Below are 23,691 nucleotides of genomic sequence, written 5' to 3' on the forward strand. Positions count from 1 at the left end.
AAAATTACCAAATAGAGAACTTCTATAGTTGTGGAGTGTGGGGGTTATGAACAGGGATGTTGTGAAACTGATTTTTTTAAAAAATAAGTAATTTGCCAAGACCAAACATCTCATAGATGAAATATTGGTGGTCATGAGGCATATGAAATTAATCAAGATTCAAGTTCCGATTTTTAAAAAAGTTTATATACATTAGCAAAACATTTATACAATGCAATTTGGACTAGATGGCAGGAAATAACAAATGTAAAAAAGTATGAGGGGTATATCCAAAGCTCTCCAGTACCAAATGTCACACAACACAGATTATACAAATGTTTACAAATTTTAAATAAAAATACATCAGTACATTTATCTTTTAAAAAGTCAAGTTTGCCATAGTGCAGATGGCAGAACTGAAGCAGAGCCCCTTTGACTGTTTGACTCAAAGGAAGTTTCTGACAATTATCTAGGTTTAAAGTGATTGCGCCAGGATTCTCTTCACCACTCAAATGTTACTTGAGACACAAAAGGCTCTGTAAAAATCAAGACGTTAGCTCCCAGCACATGGGCTTGTTTACAGAATAGCACCTAATACAGCTAGCCTGTCCCCCTTGGGATTAACTCGGGAAAACTTGTAAAGAAAGTGAGAACTTTTTTATTAAAACGTTGCCAAGAAGTTTGGAAAAAGTGGGCAGAAATAGTTTTCATACATTGAGCCTGTGATCCTAAAGTGGGTGGAGTATGTGGAATGCAAAGGTGGTTCTATTGCCATTGTCAATTTCCTACTGGGCTTGAGCCAGCTGGGCGGAATGTGGGTAGGGGCTTTTAAACTGCCAAGACCACCCTAGGGGTCTGAAGACAGGGCATGGAATTTATTTATTTAATTTGCTAGTCCTGGAACCAAAATTATCCCACTGTCTGCTACTTTTACGTTTTCTAAATAACAAGTGGCAAGGGAACTTAGGGCACAATATAAAGTTTTCAATTTTTGTTTCCATCCACCATCCAAATCCCACCACTACTATTTCCTTCATTGTCAGCCTATGCTTGAAAACGGCAGATAAAATGCAATTTTGGCAGGGTATCCAGGTAAAAACACATAGTTCTCGTTTTCCATACATGGTTGGTGGAGGGAATTTTTGCTTTCATTATAGCTATATACAGAAATATACAATATAAATTAATCTACTACAGATGCAGTATATGAAAATGTAAATACACATGTTAAAAATGCCACACTTCATCCTAGGTGAGAGAGAAGTGCTTCCTCAAAGAGCAACAGGCACTCAAAGCGCTAAATCCTGTGGCTGGGATGAAGGACCTGCCCTCTCATTGTCTTCCTCTCAGCTAAAAGCCCTTAAATTTCAGCTTAATCACTGCCTCTACAACACACATTTCAGCACCATGAGAGGAGGACCACGTCAGTTCACTGCTGGTGATAAGCTATTATAAATCAGTATGTGAACTGTAAGGGAGCTGGAGGAGCCCCGGCCCTCAATCTTTTATGGTGTCACCTTAGGTACTAGTTTTTGAAGGGTACTGGGGGTGGGGGTAGAGAGATAGCAGAGAGGAAGAGAAATTAGCTAAAATCAGGAGAAGTTGAAGGTGGGGCTTGTAGATCCTCGTCTTTAGAATATCCCAGCACAGTTCTAAAATACCACAATCCATTGATTAGTTACAACCTGTGAAGAAATGATGCAGGCTTTCACTAGGATTTACTGCTTATCCATATTAAGAAGCCCTTGTTTCTCCTAAGAATTTGAGAATTCACTCACCACACCTGAATCTGTATTTAGCAACCTACTTACAAGTGGAAGATTTAATGAGGATTCCTGGTGCCAGCACAAGCCCTCAGCAAAACACTATCCCCTCAACTTTCTTTCCCAGCATTATTTTAACAACATGCAAGCCAACCAAACTTGCTTGACTTTTCCAAGTAAAACCAATTCATTAAAAAAACAAAAACCCAACCATATTAAGGCTAATCTATCAAAATATTTCCCAACTCTAATTGTAGAGACATCCAATCTGAGACAAAACTGATTCCCACAAATTACGGTTGAAACTTTTCGTAAAATCAAGCAAAATAGTTACAATTCTATTTGATATATTACAGATAGAAAAACTCAAAGCCCTATACATTGTCCTCTGGAAGAATACTAGGATAGTGTATCTGTACACACTTCAGTTACTTGGCAGCACGTCACTTCCCATTATCCTTTTCCTGTCAGAGTCCAGGCATGATGTATGCAATGTTGTCCAATGTGTTTGACTGGAAAGGTAGTCAGGGGGAGAGAGAGAGAAATGCATATTAAATTGAATCAGTATCTTATTAAAAAAAACCCAAGCATGCTTTTGACATTAATGCAGCAGAACAAATGACTTAGGAAAAACCACACACCTAAAGACATGACAAAGGTAGACAGAGTGCTTCCTTTTGAGATGCACAAAAGCCTGTGGATCTTTCAGAAGTACTGGGGAATATTTTCATTTGCCCTGGGCTTTGATAGCTGTCACTAAGCGAATAAAGAAATATTTCAGCACCAATGATTTTGTGGCACCCAATTCTATAAAAGCCAGGGCCACAACATTTGGCTGGTTTTGGTAGCTGGACCAAAATCTGTGGTCCTCAGGACTTTCAGCACATGAGCAATAAGCTCCATGATGCTTGCAGGGGTTTACGCCCAGGAAACTAGCCCTAAGATTGCAGTAAGGTCCTATCTAATTCACGTCTGAGTAGACAGTAAGACTGTGTGTTTTATCTTTGCTACTCATTGCCAAAACGGTCACCTCACCCCCCCCCCCGAGCCAAAGGCTTTATACTGATCACAGAGACTCAAAATGGCAAGACTCAGCCCTCTGTGGAACTGGAAAGGGGAACAGATATCTCTCTGTACTTCTGTTGTAACCCCCAAAACTCATTGCAAGTCTTAAGAGATGATCCCCACTGCTTCCTCAACTCCAAGCTGGAGAAGAAAGGACAATGGAACATTCACCATGGTTAGCAAAACTGGACTGCTGCTCAGAATTAAGTTTTACTAATTTTCTGCTCTTTAGTACTGAATGTATTAGCTTGCTGCATTGTGCTTTAATTTTTAACATGGAAGGTGCCTTGAGCATCCTAGAAAAGGCAGGATATGAATATTTAAAACAAATTCAAGACATGTTTTTATAAAATTGCAGTTCTTACATAACACAGCCGCCTGCTGGTAGAAAATATTAACAGCAGGTTGCAGAAGGAACAGCCTTTAATAAATGTTTCAGCTGCCTGGGACAAATGAAGCAACTCTCCACATCATTAGGTGTGCTCCACAGCCAATGTGCTGTGATGGTTAAAGGGTTAGTTTAGAATGGGGGGGGGGGGAAACTTGGGTTCAATTCTTATTAGGTGAACTTGAGCCTGCCACCACCTCTCAGGCTAACCTGTCCAAAAGGGTTGATTTGATATGTTGCCTTGTATTCATTGGAGAAAAGGTAGGATATGGATGCCATATTGTTTTCTATCCTCTATTGCACTATCCTTTATTTTTTTTACTTTACACAAGCTTTCTTTCAATAACAAAATCATTATTTATTTATATCCCACCTCCCCCCCCCCCATGAGCTCAAGGTGGCGTACATAGTTTTGCCCCTTCTCATTTAATCATCACAACAAGAATTATGTTAGGCTGAGAGACAGTAGCTAGACAGTGGCTAGACAGGGCTCAGGTCCTTTCCAACTCTACAGTTCTATGACTGGCCCAGGGTCCCCCAGTGAGGTGCAGAGCAGGGTTGGGATTTGAACCCTGGTCTCCTAAGTCCTAGAGGGATGCGGGTGGCGCTGTAGGTTAAACCACGGAGTCTAGGACTTGCCGATCAGAAGGTTGGCGGTTCAAATCCCCGCGACGGGGTGAGCTCCCGTTGCTCGGTCCCAGCTCCCGCCAAGCTAGCAGTTCGAAAGCACGTCAAAGTGCAAGTAGATAAATACTACCTCCGGCAGGAAGGTAAATGGCGTTTCCGTGCGCTGCTCTGGTTTGCCAGAAGCGGCTTAGTCATGCTGGTCACATGACCTGGAAGCTGTACGCCAGCTCCCTCGGCCAATAAAGCAAGATGAGCGCTGCAACCCCAGAGTCGGTCACGACTGGACCTAATGGTCAGGGGTCCCTTTACCTTTTACTCCTAAGTCCTAGTCCAGCAGTTTAACCACTACACCACACTAGTCCTCTAAATATTCTATGCATATATAATGAATACAAAATCTGGTATGGAGTGTATATTGCGTCATCTCACATACAAAAAAAGTGTGCTTTGAACACAGGAAAAGGTGGGACTGAAGTGCAACAAGGAAGACATGTGGACACCACCAACAAATTACATACAAACTGCATGTTCAACCCAGGCAATGGGTGCCAGTATTGCACCCTCCATATGTTGTAAAGAATACAACTATTGTTACTGACCATTGACCATGCTTGCTAGGGCTGATGGGAGTTGGAGTCCAACCACAGCTTGAAGGCACCACACTGGCTACTCCAGGACTAAAAATACATGATTGTGCAGAAGGGCAGATGGAAAAAAACCAACACAACTTGAATCCTGCTATGTTCAATCAGCATTTCCTTTCTAGAAATTCCTTAAGCTGTGAGAGAAGAGGGTACTAACACGGGAGTATCCTACATATAAAGCAAAGTGCTGAATGTGTGCTACAATTATGGCAAAAACCATGCCTTTCATGGGCAGAGGGAAGCGGTAAGAAATAGTATGAGACCTTGGCATTCCAAAACAACACAGAACTTACCAAAACGTGTTTGGGGCAGCCGTTTAGTTCAGGGAGCTGGGACGTCAGGCATGCCAAAGGGCCTAGAGCACAAATGATTGAATCTAGGAGCACTGATAAACTTCCTGATACAGCTACCATACCCTGGGAAGGAAAGAGATTTGTCATGATGTCAGTTTGTTATCTTTGTCTTAGGCCCAGCACGGATTCTCTCATTCTCATGGAGCTGGCAACCCTGATTTGCTTATTGAAGCGCTCTTCCCTTAGAAAAGATGAAGCTCAAATGCAGGAATGAACGATCAGAGATGGAAGTTATACTTTCTCATTTTTGAAGTTATTTCTGGCCACTTCTACTCAATACACCATGGCTGCAACCCTGCGCCCTATGTTTAAAGCACCAGGCAGAATGATAAATATGGGAACACAGCAGATGACAAAGCAGCTTTGCGCAAGATGCCAGTAAGGTGCTCCCACCCTGTACTTCCTTGCTGTGATGCTTAAATGTTTGATGTGCTGCTGCTGTCCTGCTGTACACTGTACCTGGAGCTTCCATATAGTCATCATGACTACAAGCCACAAATTAATGGCTATATGAGGGGTTGGAAAGCCTTTCCAGCTCAAGGGCTTCATTCTGTTCAGGGAAGCACATTCTAGTAAAGGGCAGAACAATTAATGTAAATCTTATCTCTGTACAAGAGGCTGTTTTTTTTGACACCCCCCTCAAGTGCCCATCCAGGCAAGCAAAAGTCCTTCTCGGAGTTCAAGGACTCATTCCAGCCAGACAAAAACAAGCAAGAAGTCTATCAAGCAGGGCTGGTGAGAGGCATCACTGGGGAAGAGGGTGTATGGCGGGGGAGAGTCCCAAGATTCACGGACAGTACTGGAGGGTTGCATTTGGCCCCTGGGCTTAAGGATCCACACCCCTGGGCTGTTAAACATCCATGTTCAGAGGCAATAGATCTCAGTTTGGGGTTTCCAAAACTTGGGTATCCAGCTGTTTGTTTGTTTTTTGGTCTACAACTCCCACCATCCCTAGCTAGCAGGACCAGTGATGATGAGAATTGTAGTCCAAAAACTGCTAGAGACCTAACTTTGGGGAAACCCAAACTCCATAAGAGGAGCCTGTTGAATCAGGCCATTCTGGTCTCTATTCAGGGTCCAACCACATACCCATGGGAAGCCCAGAAACAGAGCCTGACTGTAGCAGAAGTCAGTCATATAAACAAAGTTGGAAACAAAAAAATCACCTGAAAGCAAAAATAAATAAAGAATACAAATAAAGGGAAATGTACTCAGGAATTGTATACCCAGACACGAAATGTAGTTAAACTAGTAAATGAGGGTAAAATCAATTTGGGTGGATTGTTACTACATGCTACTTTACAATGCAAGAGCTTTTCACTCTTAATGGATTCATCATTTCAGGGCAAACTGTTTGGGTAGCTGCCAAAATCCCCATTTGGGCATTTTAATTTAATGTCATTAGCAGTAATGCAGGGCGTGTCATCTTGTTCTGCGCAGGCAGTCATCCCAGAATGATGCCATGAAATGGCTGCGGGTAGTTTGTATAATAGACTAATGTGATCATCAGTTTCCATCTAATCCCTCAAACGCAGCAATAGCCAAGCAAGAGCTGTGTCTTATATGTATTTTGGAAAACATTTATTCTGCTTTATATATATATAAATCTTAGTTCAACCAAACATCTTGACATAGAATTGGAAACCATGAATTTTTTTTTTTTAAATGATAGCAACTCAGGAATGAAGCTTGCTTAAACCTGCAAAAGTGGAGTCTTGATACAGTGGTACCTCTACTTATGAACACAATTCGTTTCGGGGTGCGGTTTGCACCCCGAAAAGTCTGTAAGTAGAGTGTCGCTACTACGCAATAGAGCACCTATGTACGAAGCGCACAGCACGCTTCTGCGCATGCACGAAGATCACTTCTGCGCGTGCAGTGAAGCCGGAAGTAAACACTTCCGGGTTTGCCGCATTGGTAACCTGAAAAGCCGCAACGTGAAGCAAACGTAACACGAGGTATGACTGTACACAAATAAGAGCCCTTGGAGCAAATAAAGTTCCAGCGAGTGGTGTACACACTTGTTCAATTTGGCACTGAATGCAGTATGCAGAATTCCAATTACAGTATTTTTTGCTCTATAGGACGCACTTTTTCCCCTCCAAAAATGAAGGGGAAATGTGTGTGCGTCCTATGGAGCGAATGCAGGCTTTCGCTGAAGCCTGGAGAGCGAGAGGGGTTGGTGCGCACTGACCCCTCTCGCTCTCCAGGCTTCAGGCAGCTATCCACAAGCCTTCTGAGCCCAGCGGGAGTTCCCGCCGGGCTCAGAAGGCTTGCGGAAAGCAGCGCGTTCTGGGGGCTGGGGTCGGGGGAAGCTCGGGCTTCCCCCGTCCCAGCCCTGCAGCTAAAAGCCCCAGGAGCAGCAATGAGCAATGAGGTTGCTCAGGCTTCCCTCGTCCCAGCCCCCTGGGCTGGGGGGGGGGGGAGAACATAATTTCCCCCCCTTTATTTCTCCCCCTAAAAACTAGGTGCGCCCTATGGTCCTGTGCACCCTATGGAGCAAAAAATACGGTAGTTATCTGAACTTTGTGAATAAAATAGCTCTGTTGTTTAAAAATGAAATGACTACATTCACGTGCGAAGGTTCCTGCACCTACCTCTGTCTCCTGTAGCCTGTGGCCAATAAGACTTAGAGATTCACCCAGCAATTGCAGATGTGCAGCTACATCTATAGGATCTGTTTCAGGAACTTTGACAGGTGATGCAGATAGCACTACAGTGCTAGATGGAGACTTCTTATGGGGTGAAAGTGCCCCCGTTAGAGAAGCTGAAAACAGAAAGTAAAACACTTATTTATGCATTTTCCATATTACGAAACTGCACAGTTTACATAGCCAAACTGTATGGCCATAGAAGTTCAGCCCACACTATTTCTTTAACTTACTTTATTTTTAATGCAGTTTTATTTATTTATGAATCATCTCTTACATTTGGCGCTAGCTGATTCACAAACATACCACAAAACAGCTAAAAAATAGTTTTCCAAACAGTACAAAAAGCAAAAGATAGGTGTTCATGTTTTACTGTTTTTAAACCTTTTCATCCAGAGAGAGAAGGTTGTTGAAATAAAAATGTGTTCAATTGTTTTGCAGCTACAGTAGCAACAGCCTTAAGGAAACTGAGAATCAGTCTGTCCTTAATTATTCAGGTTTCACATTGTTGGCCTAATTTGTACAGATCTATTGAGAATTTGCTCCAACAGCATTTTTTGAGCAGCTTTATATTCGGTACCATATACCACACGTGGAATAACTTTCCCCAGAAAGATCTTTTAAGTGCAGATCTTAGATTATCTCCTCAAAGCAAGCATAGCTTAATATGACCTTACTTATAGGTTTGGAAGTCCTGTGGATACCCAGGTATGATTTTGATTAAACTGCATTCCTTAATATTTAAAGACCTTAAAGTATTCCAAATTACAGTGGTACCTCTTTTAAGAACTTAATTCATTCTGGAGGGCTGTTCTTAACATGAAACCGTTCTTAACCTGAGGTACCACTTTAGTTAATGGGGCCTCCCGCTGCACGATTTCTGTTCTCATCCTAGGGCAAAGTTCTTAACCTGAGGTACTACTTCCGGGTTAGCAGAGTTTGTAACCTGAAGTGTTTGTAACCCGAGGTGTTGTAACCCGAGGTACCACTGTAGTATTACTGTCCGTGTATGTGGCCTAGGCCTTCTATCAAACAAAATAAGTTTTGTTTTAGCATAGTTCAAAGGTAGATGTTCTTTTCTTTCAAAATGAAAAGAATTCAAAATCTTAAAAGGGTCCCTCATACTAAGCATGGATGAAGATACAAAGGGCATGCCATCTGCATAAGGCAACATGGAGGGTCTGCCATCAAAAACTGTGTGGGATAAATACTGAGGTTCTTTGAAGATCCTGGATTACACACACACAGCCAAAATGGACTAACAGACACCCTCGCCTTACACTTGAACAGCCTCATTTTAAGAATGGCATGGAAGAAACAGTGGAATATAGAGGTTACCTTTCAGTTTTGGTGCACCCTCTGATGAGGTTGCTTTCCTCTTCACTGTTGTAGCCTCTGCTTTATTCTGCTTGTGTTGCAAATACTGCGCCTTCTGCTTCCAAACCTGAAAATAGGGAAAACAAAACTAGTGTTAAAAAAGGCAACATCAGCTGTCCAACCATACAGATGGAGCAATTGTAAAACAGGATGTCTGGCCAAGTGTGTGTGTGTGTGTGTGTGTGTGTGTGTGTGTGTGTGAGAGAGAGAGAGAGAGAGAGAGAGAGAGAGAGAGAGAGAATATCAATACCAAACATTTCCCATTCGCAAGCAGGGGTAGGTGATATGCAATACACAGATTTGGAAGGTAATAAATACAAGAACCATGGTGGCAGTATTCCAGGACCAAGTCAGTTTTCTGCCTACACGTGTCATTTTCTGTACAAATGTTTATCAGATATTTACCAGCTTATCTTTCTCCGGAAGCTGCTTCCAAACTTCTGCCAGCTTTTTGCTCAGATCACCAAAATCTAACAGGAAATCAGAGAAAGTAAGCCATTCAGAGAAAAGCAGAGATTTTCTATGTACATTCAGTTAACTACTTGAACCGTTATAGGACTCATTGTTTACAATACATACGATGCTAAAATATCTCATTATTGTCTCCATACATGGAAAAACAATCCATGGAACAGTTGCACAAACATCACAGCGAGGAATTTGAGCAAGAACATAAGAAGAGCCCTGCTGGAACATACCAGAGACCTAGCTAGTCGACCTCTTTCCCCCACAGGGGCCAACTATATGCCTATGGAAAGCCCACTAGGAGGACATAAGTACAGCACCACTCCCACTTTTGTTCCCCAATGAACAATATTTAGAGGTATACTGATTCTGGAGGTATCACACAGCCATCATGAAAAGTATCCTCATTCTCTATGAATTTGTCTAATCCCCTTTTTTAAAGCTCTCTTACATTAGTGGCTGGTCTAGTCCATCCCACACAATGTTGTAATGCATGTTACATGCTCAGGATTTGGGACAAAAAGTGGAAAGGAGCAGGAGCCAAGAAATTCAGAATTCTATGCTTGGGAGGATATGTGAAAGCAGAATGGAAGGTAATTTCTACCGCTATGCATATATGTGGCATTTAATCCTGTCATCTACCCAGAGAAAAAATATTGTACGCCTGCCTACCCTCCGAGTATTCACAATTTAAATGCTAACATGTTTGTTCCTAGCAAGGGTGCTAATCATTTTTGGTTTATGATATAAGCCACAATTGCCCGTTTCTAACAGGGATCTGGAGGTCTGATATGGTTGTGTTTCTTAAATTTGAAAAAAAACCCACACCCTTCAGTCCCTTTACATGGGGTTCTGCAGAGGAGACAAGTATGCTGATCTAGACTCCCCAAGCTCCAAAAGTCATGTGCACAGAGCCATCTTGAATCCAAGGACTTTTGAATGCCCTACTTGATAATCACACCTTGACCAAGCAGTGAAGAATGGCATTTGCATTACAACCCTTAGTGCCATTTTTATTTCTGCTGCCACTTTAATACCAAAGAGACGGCCCAGAATGACTGGTTATATGCTTTCTGAAAAAAGTGTATCGCCCAGATTCATAATGGGAACACAGAGCCTTCACTGGAGCAGACAGAGTTCTTTCAAACATTTAAACATTTCTTCTCCGCAGCTTGTGCTTTCGTTTTGCAGTGGCCCAATGGGCAGGATCCAACTTTATGCCAGTAAAGATGTCAGGCATTCCCCTACCTATCTCTCCCCTACCTCTCCTTTCCAAAAGGTCCCCCAATTCTCTGGAGCAGATTTTCGGGGTATACAGTTGGGCTGCAGGGGGAAAGAAAGTGAAGTGCAGTGTGTCCAAGCGGGATGCCACAACTGGATATCTCCCAAACCTTACCGGACACTTCTATTACCTATTCCTGGATGCTCAGCCACAATGTTCACACGATACTCTTTACAGAATACTTGGTAGGCAGACATGTTCTTCTTCTTTGGCTAATCAGGAAGAGGAAAAAGAAAGCAAGAAGTTTATGTTGGAATATGTTGTAAAATATTCAAGCTCCTTTAGAAATCCCCAAAGAAAACAATCTCCTGGTGCATTCTCTTAGACAAGTTAGAAGTGGGTTAATTTCAAGCTGACTTTTTGTATGATGTATGTTATCTAGCTTCTTATATTCATACTCAGTCCTTGAGGTCATTGATGGAGACCTCTCTGAGTGGTAGTGCCAAATGAGACCCAGAGGATGGATATGAAAGAGAATGTATTCTCTGTGGCAGCACTGCATCATCTTTCTCAGAAAGGCATGCCCGGTGCATACTTGGTAACCTTTTCAGTACCAGGCAAGTACTCTTTTATTTTCCCATGCTTTTTAATGGATTTTTAATCAGTAGATTGCTTAGCATCAAGGTTATTTATATCAAAAAGAAAAAAAGTCAATGTAAGTCCGATTTAAATCAAGTTTCCTACGGATACTTCTTCCTATTTCCTAAACAATGGTGGGAATCTGACTATTAAAGGTAAAGGTAAAGGTACCCCTGCCCGTACGGGCCAGTCTTGCCAGACTCTGGGGTTGTGCGCCCATCTCACTTAAGAGGCCAGGGGCCAGCGCTGTCCGGAGACACTTCCGGGTCACATGGCCAGTGTGACATCGCTGCTCTGGCGAGCCAGAGCTGCACACGGAAACGCCGTTTACCTTCCCGCTAGTAAGCGGTCCCTATTTATCTACTTGCACCCGGAGGTGCTTTCGAACTGCTAGGTTGACAGGCGCTGGGACCGAGCAGCGGGAGCGCACCCCGCTGCAGGGATTCGAACTGCCGACCTTTCGATCAGCAAGTCCTAGGCGCTGAGGCTTTAACCCACAGCGCCACCTGTGTCCCAATCTGACTATTAAAGCAGGTTAATTTACAACTAAGCAATACCATTTGTTGTTACTATTTTTAATGCAATTTTACAACTTATATATACATCATACAATATTCATAATTTATCTCTTATCTTCAGACTTCCTAGTCTATCTCTCTCCATGGCATTCTAGGTAGTCTTTTGTCGGCTGCATATTCTATTATTCCACCCATTCCTTTAGTTCAGTGTTTCCCAACCTTGTGCCTCCAGCTGTTTTTGAACTACAATTCCCATCATCCCTGACCACTGGTCTTGCTAGCTAGGGATGATGGGAGTTGTAGGCCAAAAACATCAGTTTAGTTAGTGTGTGTCTTCCTTTAATTAGTGTTATCTGCTGCTCATATGTTCATTCCTACTTGTAGGTTAAATTGACTATTATACCCTCTAAGATACTCTTCAAAGCACTTCCACGCATCTTATCTGTGACTCATCCTTATTTCTTAATTTCACAGTTACTAATTCTGTGTATTCTATCAATTTATTCTGCCAAATTTCTTTTGTATCTCTTTCTTTCAATTTTTTTGGATATACTACTCTAGCTGCGGCAGTCATAAACAACACCATTTAAACCACTCTTTCTTACAACTAGGCCTTGCATCGCTTTGTTGCACTGTTCCTTCTCTACTGACAGCTAGAATGTATTTAACCCCTTCCCATATAGACCATCTTGGCTATGAGTCCTGGAAGACTTGCTCCCTGCCTTGCAGGCCTTTCGCTACCTGGGCTGGGAGGACAGGGCTGTGACTGACTCCTGCTACAAAAGCTGAGGCTGCAGAAAAGAATCTTGGGCTGAGACATCGTTTAAGTGGTTTGGGGGGGTGTTGCTGTTAATTTTTTGTATCTTTATTTTGTATCTTATGAGTTATGTGGAAATGGTTCAATTTGGTTGGGTACTTTTTGATGTCTTATTGTTTATGACTACTTTTGCTAGTAATTGTTTCTATGTTGTAAACCTTGGTTTTATTTTGGAAAGGCAGCATACAAGTAAAATAACTGATTGACTGATATTGGGACTTTCTTACAATAAGCCCCATAACAGCATACAAACAAAGTTAAGTATGGGGATATACTGCACAGTGGGCATTTTTGTTTTCTCTTCTTTCCAGTATGGATCTTCTTTGCTTCACTCTTACCTTGATAGGTAGACGTCTGAAAGGTACCGGGCAGACTACAGCAATTTATTTTCATTAGGTTAAATTGATATGCCTATGTTTGGCAGGTAGAGTATACATATCCATATTTCAGAAAGGATCCAATTGGTTTTTCATTTACATAAAAGCCTTTTTTCAAACTCAGTGTGGGCTATATCTCACTACACCATGACTTTGTATTATTAATTTCCATGGGTATACTCTGCATAACTTAGATGGACAGCATCCTGTATCTGGCAGAGACATTGATAGAATTTAGACATTTACTGTAGGGCCAGTGTTCGAAACTCCCATTGTTCTAGTTGCATTTTGTGACAGGGAATTTCATTTTTTTGGGGCATTTTGAGGTTTTGATTTTAAAAGTTTCAATGCCTATTTGTATTTAACTTTTATTGATTTGTATCTGGTGTGCTGTGTTTTATATTGCAATTTTAAAGTTTCTTATTTTATTCTGTAATTGTTTTGCTATTCTCACTGTATTTTATCAATGTTTATATACATGACTCAAAGAGCTTCAGCTACTGGGCAGTACAGGGCTGCCATCAATGAATAAAATAGCTACTTCTGCCAGCTACTTTTACCTAAATATTTCTAAAGCAGAAACCAATTTGTTTCAATGTTAAACACATTCGGGGGGGGGGGGAGGGGAGAAGTGTACTCCTTTAGAGTGTTTCTGCTTATCTGCAGTTCAGAAAGACAACAATCAAGATAATTTATATATTTGGTTCCTATTTCTGAAGTTAACTAACAAAACTGCAAAGAACAGTCTAGAGCCCTCTATTTTGGGAACAACTGTCCTCAGCATTTCCAATCACCCACTTGTGCTGCCACTTTTTCCTTTTTACCTTTTCTTTGTCCATTTTTTCAACCTTCTCCTTTTCTTCTTTCTTCTTCTTCTTCTCACTCTGGCCATCTGTATGGAAAACAGGTGGCGGTGGAGGCGGTGGTGGTGGAGGGACAGGAACGGCAAACTGCGCACTGGTTGGAGAGACTGGGAGTGGAGCTGTTACTTCTGCTACTGCCAGTGAAGAGGAAAGCCCAGAAAGCCCAGAACTCTTCTTGGATTTGGAATGCTTCTTTTCCTTGTGTTTCTCCTTGTCCTTCTTCTTTTTGCTCTTCTTTGATTTCTTCTTCTTCTTTATCTCCCGGTACGAATCATCAATTACTAGCTCTCCAGCTTCCAGTTCACCTCCAGAGGACGAACCTGATTCCGCTTGTGGTTCCAGGCCTGAAAGCTCAAATTCACTGCTTTGGCCTTCAGGGAAGAGGGGTGTGTCTGGGCTAAAGCTCTCAGCAGCTGGAGAGGGATGTGGCTCCTTCTCCAGTGGTTTGTGCTTCTTTCGGGATGATTTCGAAAAGCCGTGCGAATCATGACTTGGGAGAAATGATCCCTGCTCATCCCGAGCTGACTTCTTAGAGGATTTCTTTGTGGCTGACGGATGTGGAAAGGGCTCCTCCGTTGTGCTTCCCCCCTTCTCCTTCGGTGAGAGGATGAGTTTCATCTTTAAGCCATCAGGTTCACGCAAGGTCAACATTTCAGTGTTCACATAGGGGGGCTTCACCTTTTTGGACTTGTGGAAAGTACTTTCATCCAAGGACAGGTCACTGCTACTGCCACTCAGTTTTTTCTTGTGGTGTTCCTTCTTGCCTTCTGAATGGCCAGAGGCAGAGAGTGAAGAATGAGATGACTTTTCAGATGTTTTCTTCGAGGACTTGGAGCTTGTGGCCAAAGGCGAGGTGATGGCCTTAAGCAGATCCATGGCAGTGTCAGCAGAGGGTGGGCTCGTCACTACTTTTTTCCTCTTCTTTGCAGACGATTCCAAAGGCAGGGATAACTCAAATGAAGAAAGTTCTGAAAGAGTTCAGAGAAGAAGGATCAATGGAAGTATACCCAACAACAAGTGCATCTTCACTTAATCACAGTCATAACTTCGCGGCCTCATGTCCGGGTGAAGGTAGTCGGTCTTGAACAGCTAAGAGCTATCCTACAGTAAATCAATTTTGGTTTATAAATTAGTGAGGCCAATTGGTGAGGCTGAAATATAAGGACACATTGGTTTTTAAGAGACTATTTTATTTCTGGTGTATTCAGTAATGGTTGGCAGCTCTTACCTGACCTGTGAGTGGTGTCAGTGCAATGTTCTGGGAGAGGGGGGGTGGCAGTGATAAACAAACACACTGACAGCTGATCTTGCCTCTTCTCCTATTGGTAAGCCAGTGACACCTGTGATGGGAGGCCAGGTATGAAAGTCGACTTACAAATAAGTTGGTGAGGCTTATTTGACAGCAATACAAAACCAAGCCTTGACCGAGCCCTGTGGAATACTCTGCCAATAGATTTATCAGCACCTTCCGTTTCAACCTGCTGAAAACCTTTCTATTCAACAAGGCTTATTCAAGCAATTCAGAATGCCTATTTCCATAACAGTTAGCTGATTTCTAACTTTTAAATTTTATTTGTTGTTTATTGTATGGTTTTATGTGTGACTGTTGTAAGCTACTCTGATGCTATTTATGAACAGTGGTACAGTGGTGCCTCGCAAGACGAAATTAATTCGTTCCGCAAGTCTCTTCAACTTGCGAGTTTTTCGTCTTGCGATGCACGGTTTTCCATAGGAATGCATTGAAAATCAATTAATGCGTTCCTATGGAAACCGCCTTCCCCCGACCACTTCTGGCGGGCGGCATTTTAAAATCGCCCGGGACAGCGGAGGACTTCTCCGCTGTCCGGGGCGATTTAAAAGCCCCTGGGAAGGCAGGCAGGGGGGACAAAGACTTTTGCCCCCCCCCCGCCTGCCTTCAGAAAAGGTCCAGGACAGGCGCGGACCTCTCCGCAAGCAGCGCGCTCCTTGCGGAGAGTTGCAAGCGCGCCCAGGCTTTCCCGCCCCGCCGCCCGGCTTCGGGACATGGTTCCGATGCCAGGCGGCGGGGGGAGGCTTTCTCGCCCCGTCGCCCGGCATCGGGATGATGCCCCGAAGCCGGGCGGCGGGGGGAGGCTTTCCCGCCCCGAAGCCGGGCGGCGGGACGATGCCCCGAAGCCGGGCGGCGGGGGGAGGCGTTCCTGCCCGGCCGCCCGGCATCGGGACGATGCCCCGAAGCCGGGCGGCGGGGGAGGCTTTCCCGCCCCGCCGCCCGGCTTCGGGCCATGGTTCCGATGCCAGGCGGCGGGGGGAGGCTTTCTCGCCCCGTCGCCCGGCATCGGGACGATGCCCTGAAGCTGGGCGGCGGGGGGAGGCTTTCCCGTCCCGCCGCCCGGCATTGGGACGATGCCCCGAAGCTGGGCGGCGGGGGGAGGCTTTCCCGCCCCGTCGCCCGGCATCAGGACGATGCCCCGAAGCCGGGCGGGGGGGGGGAGGCGTTCCTGCCCGGCCGCCCGGCATCGGGACGATGCCCCGAAGCCGGGCGGCGGGGGGAGGCGTTCCTGCCCGGCCGCCCGGCATCGGGACGATGCCCCGAAGCCGGGCGGCGGGGGGAGGCGTTCCTGCCCGGCCGCCCGGCATCGGGACGATGCCCCGAAGCCGGGCGGCGGGGGGAGGCTTTCCCGCCCCGCCGCCCGGCTTCGGGACATGGTTCCGATGCCAGGCGGTGGGGGGAGGCTTTCTCGCCCCGTCGCCCGGCATCGGGACATGGTTCCGATGCCAGGCGGTGGGGGGAGGCTTTCTCGCCCCGTCGCCCGGCATCGGGACGATGCCCCGAAGCCGGGCGGCGGGGGGAGGCTTTCCCGCCCCGCCGCCCGGCTTCGGGACATGGTTCCGATGCCAGGCGGCGGGGGGAGGCTTTCTCGCCCCGTCGCCCGGCATCGGGACGATGCCCCGATGCCGGGCGGCGGGGGGAGGCTTCAAAAGCCGTCCGGGGGCTTTTAAATCGCCCCGGACAGTCCCGGGGCGATTTAAAAGCCCCCGGTTAGGCAGGCAGGGGGGGGGCAAAGACTTTTGCCCCCCGCCCGCCTTGGGAAGAGGTCCAGGACCTCTTCCCAAGGCGGGCGGGGGGGCAAAAGTCTTTGCCCCCCCTGCCTTCAAAAGCCGTCCGGGATAGCGGGAAGCGCTTCCCTGCTATCCCGGACCGCTTTTAAAATGCTGGCGGTGGGAAGCAAAGCCTTTCGCCCCCGCCGGCCTTCCTGGACCTCTTCTGAAGTCCGGAGGGGGGAAAAAGGCTTTGCTCCCCACCGCCAGCATTTAAAAAAAGGTCCCCGAGATTTCCCTATGGGCTTTCGTCTTGCGATGCAAGCCCATAGGGAAAATCGTCTAGCGAAGCGTCGCAAAACCCGAAAAACCCTTTCGTCTTGCGGGTTTTTCGTCTTGCGAGGCATTCGTCTTGCGGGGCACCACTGTATATAAATATTTTTATAAGTAAATGAAAATAAATTAGCTGTCAAAGTGAATATGCAATATATACAGCTGCCTCCCTTTCACTGATTGGCCTCTCCCTTATCTATCTTTAGAATGGAAGCTTTGTGGAAAAAGACCTGGCCTCTCACTTTACCTCCAGGAAGCACAAAGCCTATTGGCAGAACCTTAGAAGTACAAATTGAACCTTAAAATCACTGCCCAACTTTTCTCCTTTGTCATATCCCTTCCTATGTTGCTTCCACTCTTACCTCTGTAATAGTACTCATTGGAGTGTTTCCTCTTCTTCTTATAAGTGTCTGTCCCCAGCAAGAAAATGTCACTTTCCTGCAAAAGAAGATAACAGCACTTTAGAAAGAAAAAGAACCAAGTAATGAAGGCATATACATATTAATTTCTAATACAGATGATCATAGGCGTCACATTAGCTAACAAATATGCTCTCTATGGCATGACATTTCTGTGCTTTGAAACAGAAGATGGTCTGAGTTGCCATGTGAATTTTAGAAATGATATTCTCAAGAGAAAGCAGAACTTCCCTGTTTAAGAGCGGAAAAGAACTTTTCCAAGCTGAAGATTTAGAAAAAAAAACAAAAGCAAAGCTCAAATAATCACCTCTAGACTAATAGGAGAGATTTCAGGTCAAAGGAAATGTTTTGAGGAAAAGCTGTCTGTGTTAACATCCCCAGGGAATTGAATGAGGTAGATCACACCTCATTATTTTTCAGGCTACCTGCAGAATCAGGCAAACAACAACATATCAGTTTGCATCCTGCAACAATATAATGATGACCTATGCATCCAAAAGAATAATTTCTATTCTGTAATGATCATTCAATCTCTAATTCAAACAGCAGTTTAAGATGAGTGGATGATAAAAAGTTACATTCATCTCATCCTAGTTTTTAGAAGAAGGGGATACCATTTTATTGAACTTTCTAAAATAGGGAAATAGTATGACTTCTACATCTGTTTCTATAACCCCAAGAATCTTGTTCTCTCATTTCTCTTAATGTGGCATTTACTACCAACAGAGCAGTTCAAATTGGGCTGGGAGAGGCAAAGTTAGACTGACAAGCTTTTCTCATTCTCTTCTCAGACTCTCTCACCTTCAGCCTCTTCTGTGAATTCTTCCTGACCTGAGCAGCTATCTCCTCCTCTTCTCGAAGCAGGTCCTTGTAGGAACGTTTCTTTTCTCGCTGGGTTCTGCCAGCTACTAGTCCCACACCATCAATTCGGTCACTCTCTAAGCAGTCTGAAGGAGGAAACACTGGCGTGGTCAGAAATAATCAAGGCACACTCTCACAACTGTCACTGTGGCCAAAGATAAAACACAATGCACAAGAGGAAGCAAGCAGTCACATACACACACATACACACAATCTACTCACTACTGTAAAGCACTGCCCCAAACCTTTAGGGAAATGCTTTAGGCTGCCGTATCAAAGGCTGAAGTTTTGTTCCTACTCTTGGCGCCCCCCCCCCCTTGGATAGCAAGAACTGAAAAGGCTTCTCAGCCAAATGAGGACCTAGGCATCTGTGTTGTGCTGTGTTGAAGGTCTGGATCCAGTCCTCAATCCAATTATAATTCTACGGAGCTGACAAGGGTTAGGAAGTGCTGCTTGTTGCCAAGCCTGATAAAAATTAATCAGGACTTTGGAGCTTGTGAGACTCGTGTTTCAATTCAGGTACACTTAACTTTCTGAGTACAAGGGAGGGATCTGGAATGCTGCAGAAACCCAATCCATGCAGGACACTGGCTTTCTTTCTTAGTCTCTCACTCCACGGACTGGGGGGGGGGTTGTACTTTCCTCGTAACACCTCTCAGACTATGAAACAATCCTACCTTCTTTTTTCTTGGAGTCATCATAAGCCATGGTGGTCCTGCAGGGGCCTGGGAATGTGTTGCCACGCCTGGGCTCCTTTCCCCGTTCCCGGCTACAGGACAAGGTCTAAGAAACAGAGAATGAGAATAACCCTCCCATAAAGTGGAATCATAATGCAGAAAGGGACTGAATGAAGATTTTTTTTTTTAAAAAAAAAGAATGAAATGGGAAGCAGGAGGGTGAAGTGGTGTGCCTTCTCAGCAGTTTATCTTTATCCTCCAGACATTCCAGGGCTTGGAGAAAGATCCCAGATTCAGCAGGCAGTTTGGTTTAGCTGATTTTCATGTTAAAAGGCAGGAGAGGAATGTTTTTCAAGGTGAGAACCAAGCCTCTGTTCCACTAGTTTTAAACAGATTAACACCATGTGATCCTTTTCAATGAAACACAAGGACAGTGACCAAATAACTATATTGGGCTTTTGTATTGTTACAATATGTTCAGGGTGAGTACTGTATTGAATCCTGCAGTTTTTAAAGAAAAGTGTGTAAGAGCCATGGAGGTGAGGGAATGAGAGTTTTATAATCTCCTATACTAGGATAAAGTGAATTGACTGGAGAGAAGAATTTAATTTTTCAGTCCTGTGTGATGTTCAGTGATATCAAACTTTAGAGGCTAGTGATGGTGCAGCAATAGTAGGCATTAGTCCTATTATTCCCACAGGTGTTGTTCAGAGTACCAAACTGGGGAAGGAAAAGGGAAGGAAAAGGAGGAGAAAGAGAGAAGACTGAAAGAAGCAGTCCTTTTTCCAGGGCCTCTGCAGCATTTCCAGTCTCTGTCACCTCAGATGCTCAGGATTTCCCCAACCTGCCCAGGAAGGATACTGATTCAGGAAGTGGGGCACTTGCTATTTCTGTTCTTGAATAATGCTTTATCCTCCTTAAAATGACAGACATGCAATATCTGTCAAAGCATAGTTGTGCAGTTTTTATTTTGAGTCTCACAATAATTTTAAAAGATTCAGCTCCTGAATAAACATGATTTCCCCTGTATAAACCATTTGAATTTTGAATGCATTTATACACAGCTGTCATAAAAATGCTGAATTAAAACATAGGTTCTTAAAAGGGGGGAGTTTTGACCTCCTTATAGTAATGTATTTTACAAGTAATACAAAAATACAAGATGTTAACCAATGTCAGCTGTTAGAGATATTAATGTAAACTAGTGGGTTAAGTTCCTGAAGAATATTTCAACCTGTGAATGGAATATTTCATCTGATAAAGAAGACTTTGAAGAAAAGTTATCTGCATATTAGAATTCCCTCATTAATTCTTTATGATGCATTCATAACAAATTCACTAACAGAATTGCTTTTGCATATACCAGTAAGCTAGAAAACAAGCCTCTACTTCTTCATGTACCGTAATGAAAGGTCAGGCCTCACACAGACAAGCATACAATAAGCTGTAACTCAGCAGAATTGGTCCCTGTACAAAACAGGGCTCCCTGGTTATAGGCAGAAAGGACTGGACGATTTACAGGATTGACAACTCAATTCTATAGACACTTATTTAGCAGTAGGTGGGCTTGAACAATGTAGGATTTACTTCTGAGTAAACACTTGGAGGACGCCGCCGCAAGCCCTGTAAAAATGGGTGTTCACAACCAGCGCTTGCAAGTTACCTCTCAAGTGATTTTAACAACCCCAGCAATTTAATTTTGTTACATCATGTAGCCATCTTTCATAGGAATACTTCTGAGGCTTCCAACTTGCCAGTAGTGGACAGGCTATCAAGCATTTAACTACAATGGTTATCAGCAACAGTTTTAAATGACATGGTGCCTGGAAGAGTGGTATACCACAAGCCGTACAGGAACAGTATCACCCATACCATGAAGTCCACACAGGCGTTGGTTATTTATGTGAAGAGAGGCACCCACCCATTACTCTACTGCAAGGGACTTATGAAGTTGCATGGTTTTATAAGATCAGAAAAGGGGAACTTATGTTTCCAGCATTAATCTCCTAACAGCTCTACTGTATTTGTTCCGTAGGTTAGCTCAGTTGGCAGAGCATGAGACTCTTAGTCTCGGGGACATGGGTTTGAGCCCCAGTTGGGCAAAAGATTCCTGCATTGGAGGGCTGTTGGACTCTTGGTCCCTTCCAACTCTACAATTCTACTAGCAAGGGTCTGAATATTAGGACCAGCAGATGCCTCTGATTTCCTGACACCCAAGCCCTTGTGGAGCACCACAGCCCCATGCAGCAAGTCCTGGGCCGGCTCTTTACCCTTGACCTGGAGCCCAACCATGCCCCGCTGCTTCCTTCTGGCCAGGTCAATGCCTGCATTTCTCCCCCATTCAGCACCAGCCTGGCACCATCCCATTCATTCATTCATTCTGGGCATCCAGTCGAAGCTCCACAAAGGCCACCAAGTTCGGAGCCCGGCAGCGGAGCACATTCCGGCTTGACACCACAAAAGGATGCCAGAGATCCAGGAGCATCAACACCCCTTTTATCTGGGGAAATCAAATCAAATAGTTTTAAGAAGTAGGGAGGATCGTTTCCATCGCTCCCGACAAAGGACAATGCCTCGATTATTATCGCCCCAGTGGCCGGAAAACAGCCGCGGGCGGAGCCTGCGGGCCGCTGCACGGAGCAGCATCCGAACCCAGAGCTGGCAAGAGCAGCGGCCAAGCCCGCGTCGCCGGCTGCTTCCTCACCTGCGGCTGCGGCTGCCCATTTCTGAACTGCACCTGGTCCAAGCGGCGTAGCGACGCCCTCTGTCGGCAAACCCCGCTCGCCCCCGGGCTGCCCAGGCACCACGCCCACTGCGCATGCGCACCCGCCCCTCGAGGAGGTGGGGGCAAGGACCCCGCGCGACCCCTTTCCCGCCTCCTCAGTTTGAACTAGCCCCGGCCGTTGGCCGCCCTGTGGCCCCTCGCCCTTCGCGCGCTCACCCCAGGCGGGCTTCAGAAGCCTCCGGAACGGGGAGGAGGGATTTGTCGACGCAGCAAGTGGCGGCGGGCAGATAACGGAGCGACCTGCCCCCTCCCGGCGGAAGGTTGCCTTCCCTCCCCCGCGGCGGAAGGGGGTGGGGGAGCGGCCAGCCTCAGATCGCCTCGCCGCTTCGAGCGGCCGCCATCTTGGTGTGGGAAAGGGACGCCCGCCAGTTTCAGCCGCTAAGGCGAAGCAGCCGAGCGCCGAGCTCCTCCGCTCTCGACGCCGTTAAGAGAGCAGAGGCTGGAACCTGGTGCCGAGTGCATCGATTTGCCAGGTGTTGGGGCTTCTGCGAGCGAAGTACAAAAGCCGGTGCTCAGGATGCTATCGAGCGGCGGTTCTAGGACCCTTTTGAGTTGCGATTTTTATTCTTCTTCAGAAAATAATAAAAGCAAATGTATATCAGAATCTGGGGAGCCTGCAGTTCAATCCTTAGGCATGCCTGCTCGGAATCAAGTCCCCGTATATGTACAGAAATGGGACTTTCCTCCCTAGGTTTTGTGCGGAATTTCGGTAACTACAGTTGAATCCAGTGGAATTTGCTTCCTAGTAAACCTCTGTAGCGTTTCCCGTTCTTAAATACGTGAATACAAAGAGGCACTTGCTAGTGATTTGTCTTTTTGTTTGATTAAAGGCTTCCTCGTGTACCTAGACGGCAGTTGGCGGTGTGGCATAGGTCTCACTACGATTCTCAAAGGAGGTTTAAGCAGTTACGTATAGGGGAAAACAGGGAAGTCAACCTTAGTCCAATTTGTGATCATCTCTTAATTGGATCAGGACGTGGAGCAGGTATGGGAAAATAAGAGGAAGGAATAATTTAACCTGAACTCTCAGGCATACTATGTTTCCCTCGGTGTCCAATAAGAGAATGTTAGCGCCCCCCTTTTTTCAATCAAGTGTTCACCCAGTGTTTACACTCTGTTGGGGTTCACCACTGTTGTTACTCAAAACTGAAAAATGTTTACAAAAAGATGAAATGTGTTAGCAAAAAAAAAAAAAAAAGAAGAAGAAGAAGAAGAGGGCACAAATTTGCACATCCTGATTTATATATATCTATGCACTTCTCATAACAAGTACTGTACTACAATTTATATTGAAATGCAATACATTTCACCATAGCGGAGAAGACTGTGACCTAGGAGCATGCTTAGCCTGCTGTCCAGCTTCTAACATTCAATGGGCAACTTCAGGACCCCACCCTCCTTTCTGATAGTTATTTATCTTTAATCTGAGTTGGACAAAATAGTCCTTTAAATAGAGGACTCATCAAATGGAGGGCTGGTCTGACAGTCATTCATTGCCTATTTCTTCTGAGCACAACCCTGAAGGACAGTTTTCATGGGGCAGTTTTTAGGGAAATGATGTCATGGGCCAAATTTGGCACCCTCGAAGGCCAAAATTGACCCATGGGCTGGAGGTTCTTTACCCTGCGATAATATAATTCACTATTGTTTACCTGTCAGTTTTCCCCTTAAAACCACTTCTGCCTTTGTTTATCATGTAAACAAATCCAGAACTGCTTCAAATTACAAGGGCTATGTAGACAAGCTCTCAATAAACGCAAGTGCAGGAAGCAAATCTAGCATTAGAGGCTGAAGGAAGTGTATTTTGTATTACATTTGAAAACCAGTATGATGATGACATAGAATAGAAA

General features: G+C 44.9%; 1 protein-coding gene and 1 long non-coding RNA gene across 5 annotated transcripts; one reads left to right on the forward strand and one right to left on the reverse strand.

The window, feature by feature from the left end:
* Window positions 1–168: 168 nt before the first annotated feature.
* HMGXB4 (HMG-box containing 4) lies at window positions 169–22,182 on the reverse strand. Of its 4 annotated transcripts, XM_081928279.1 has the most exons (11): window positions 21,998–22,118; window positions 19,057–19,162; window positions 18,320–18,465; window positions 17,462–17,537; window positions 13,710–14,716; window positions 10,725–10,806; window positions 9,253–9,317; window positions 8,809–8,914; window positions 7,417–7,586; window positions 4,760–4,882; window positions 169–2,254 (listed from the first exon to the last, which is right to left on the reverse strand). In XM_081928279.1, the coding sequence occupies exons 2-11, from the start codon at window positions 19,085–19,087 to the stop codon at window positions 2,210–2,212; spliced, it is 1,851 nt and encodes a 616-aa protein (XP_081784405.1). In that variant the 5' UTR covers window positions 19,088–19,162; window positions 21,998–22,118; the 3' UTR covers window positions 169–2,209. The 4 variants fall into 4 exon arrangements, with proteins under 4 accessions (XP_081784405.1, XP_081784408.1, XP_081784406.1 ...); XM_081928282.1 differs by lacking the exon at window positions 19,057–19,162 and having other exon boundaries at window positions 21,998–22,182; XM_081928280.1 differs by lacking the exons at window positions 18,320–18,465; window positions 19,057–19,162; window positions 21,998–22,118 and adding an exon at window positions 17,826–17,943.
* LOC309379373 lies at window positions 10,818–12,526 on the forward strand. Its single transcript, XR_014172459.1, has 3 exons — window positions 10,818–11,328; window positions 11,705–11,898; window positions 12,018–12,526. It is a non-coding gene; the product is annotated as an uncharacterized lncRNA (long non-coding RNA).
* Window positions 22,183–23,691: the final 1,509 nt, after the last annotated feature.

Source organism: Podarcis melisellensis (assembly GCF_964234715.1).
Source record: "Podarcis melisellensis genome assembly, chromosome: 10".
Classification (NCBI taxonomy): domain Eukaryota; kingdom Metazoa; phylum Chordata; class Lepidosauria; order Squamata; family Lacertidae; genus Podarcis; species Podarcis melisellensis.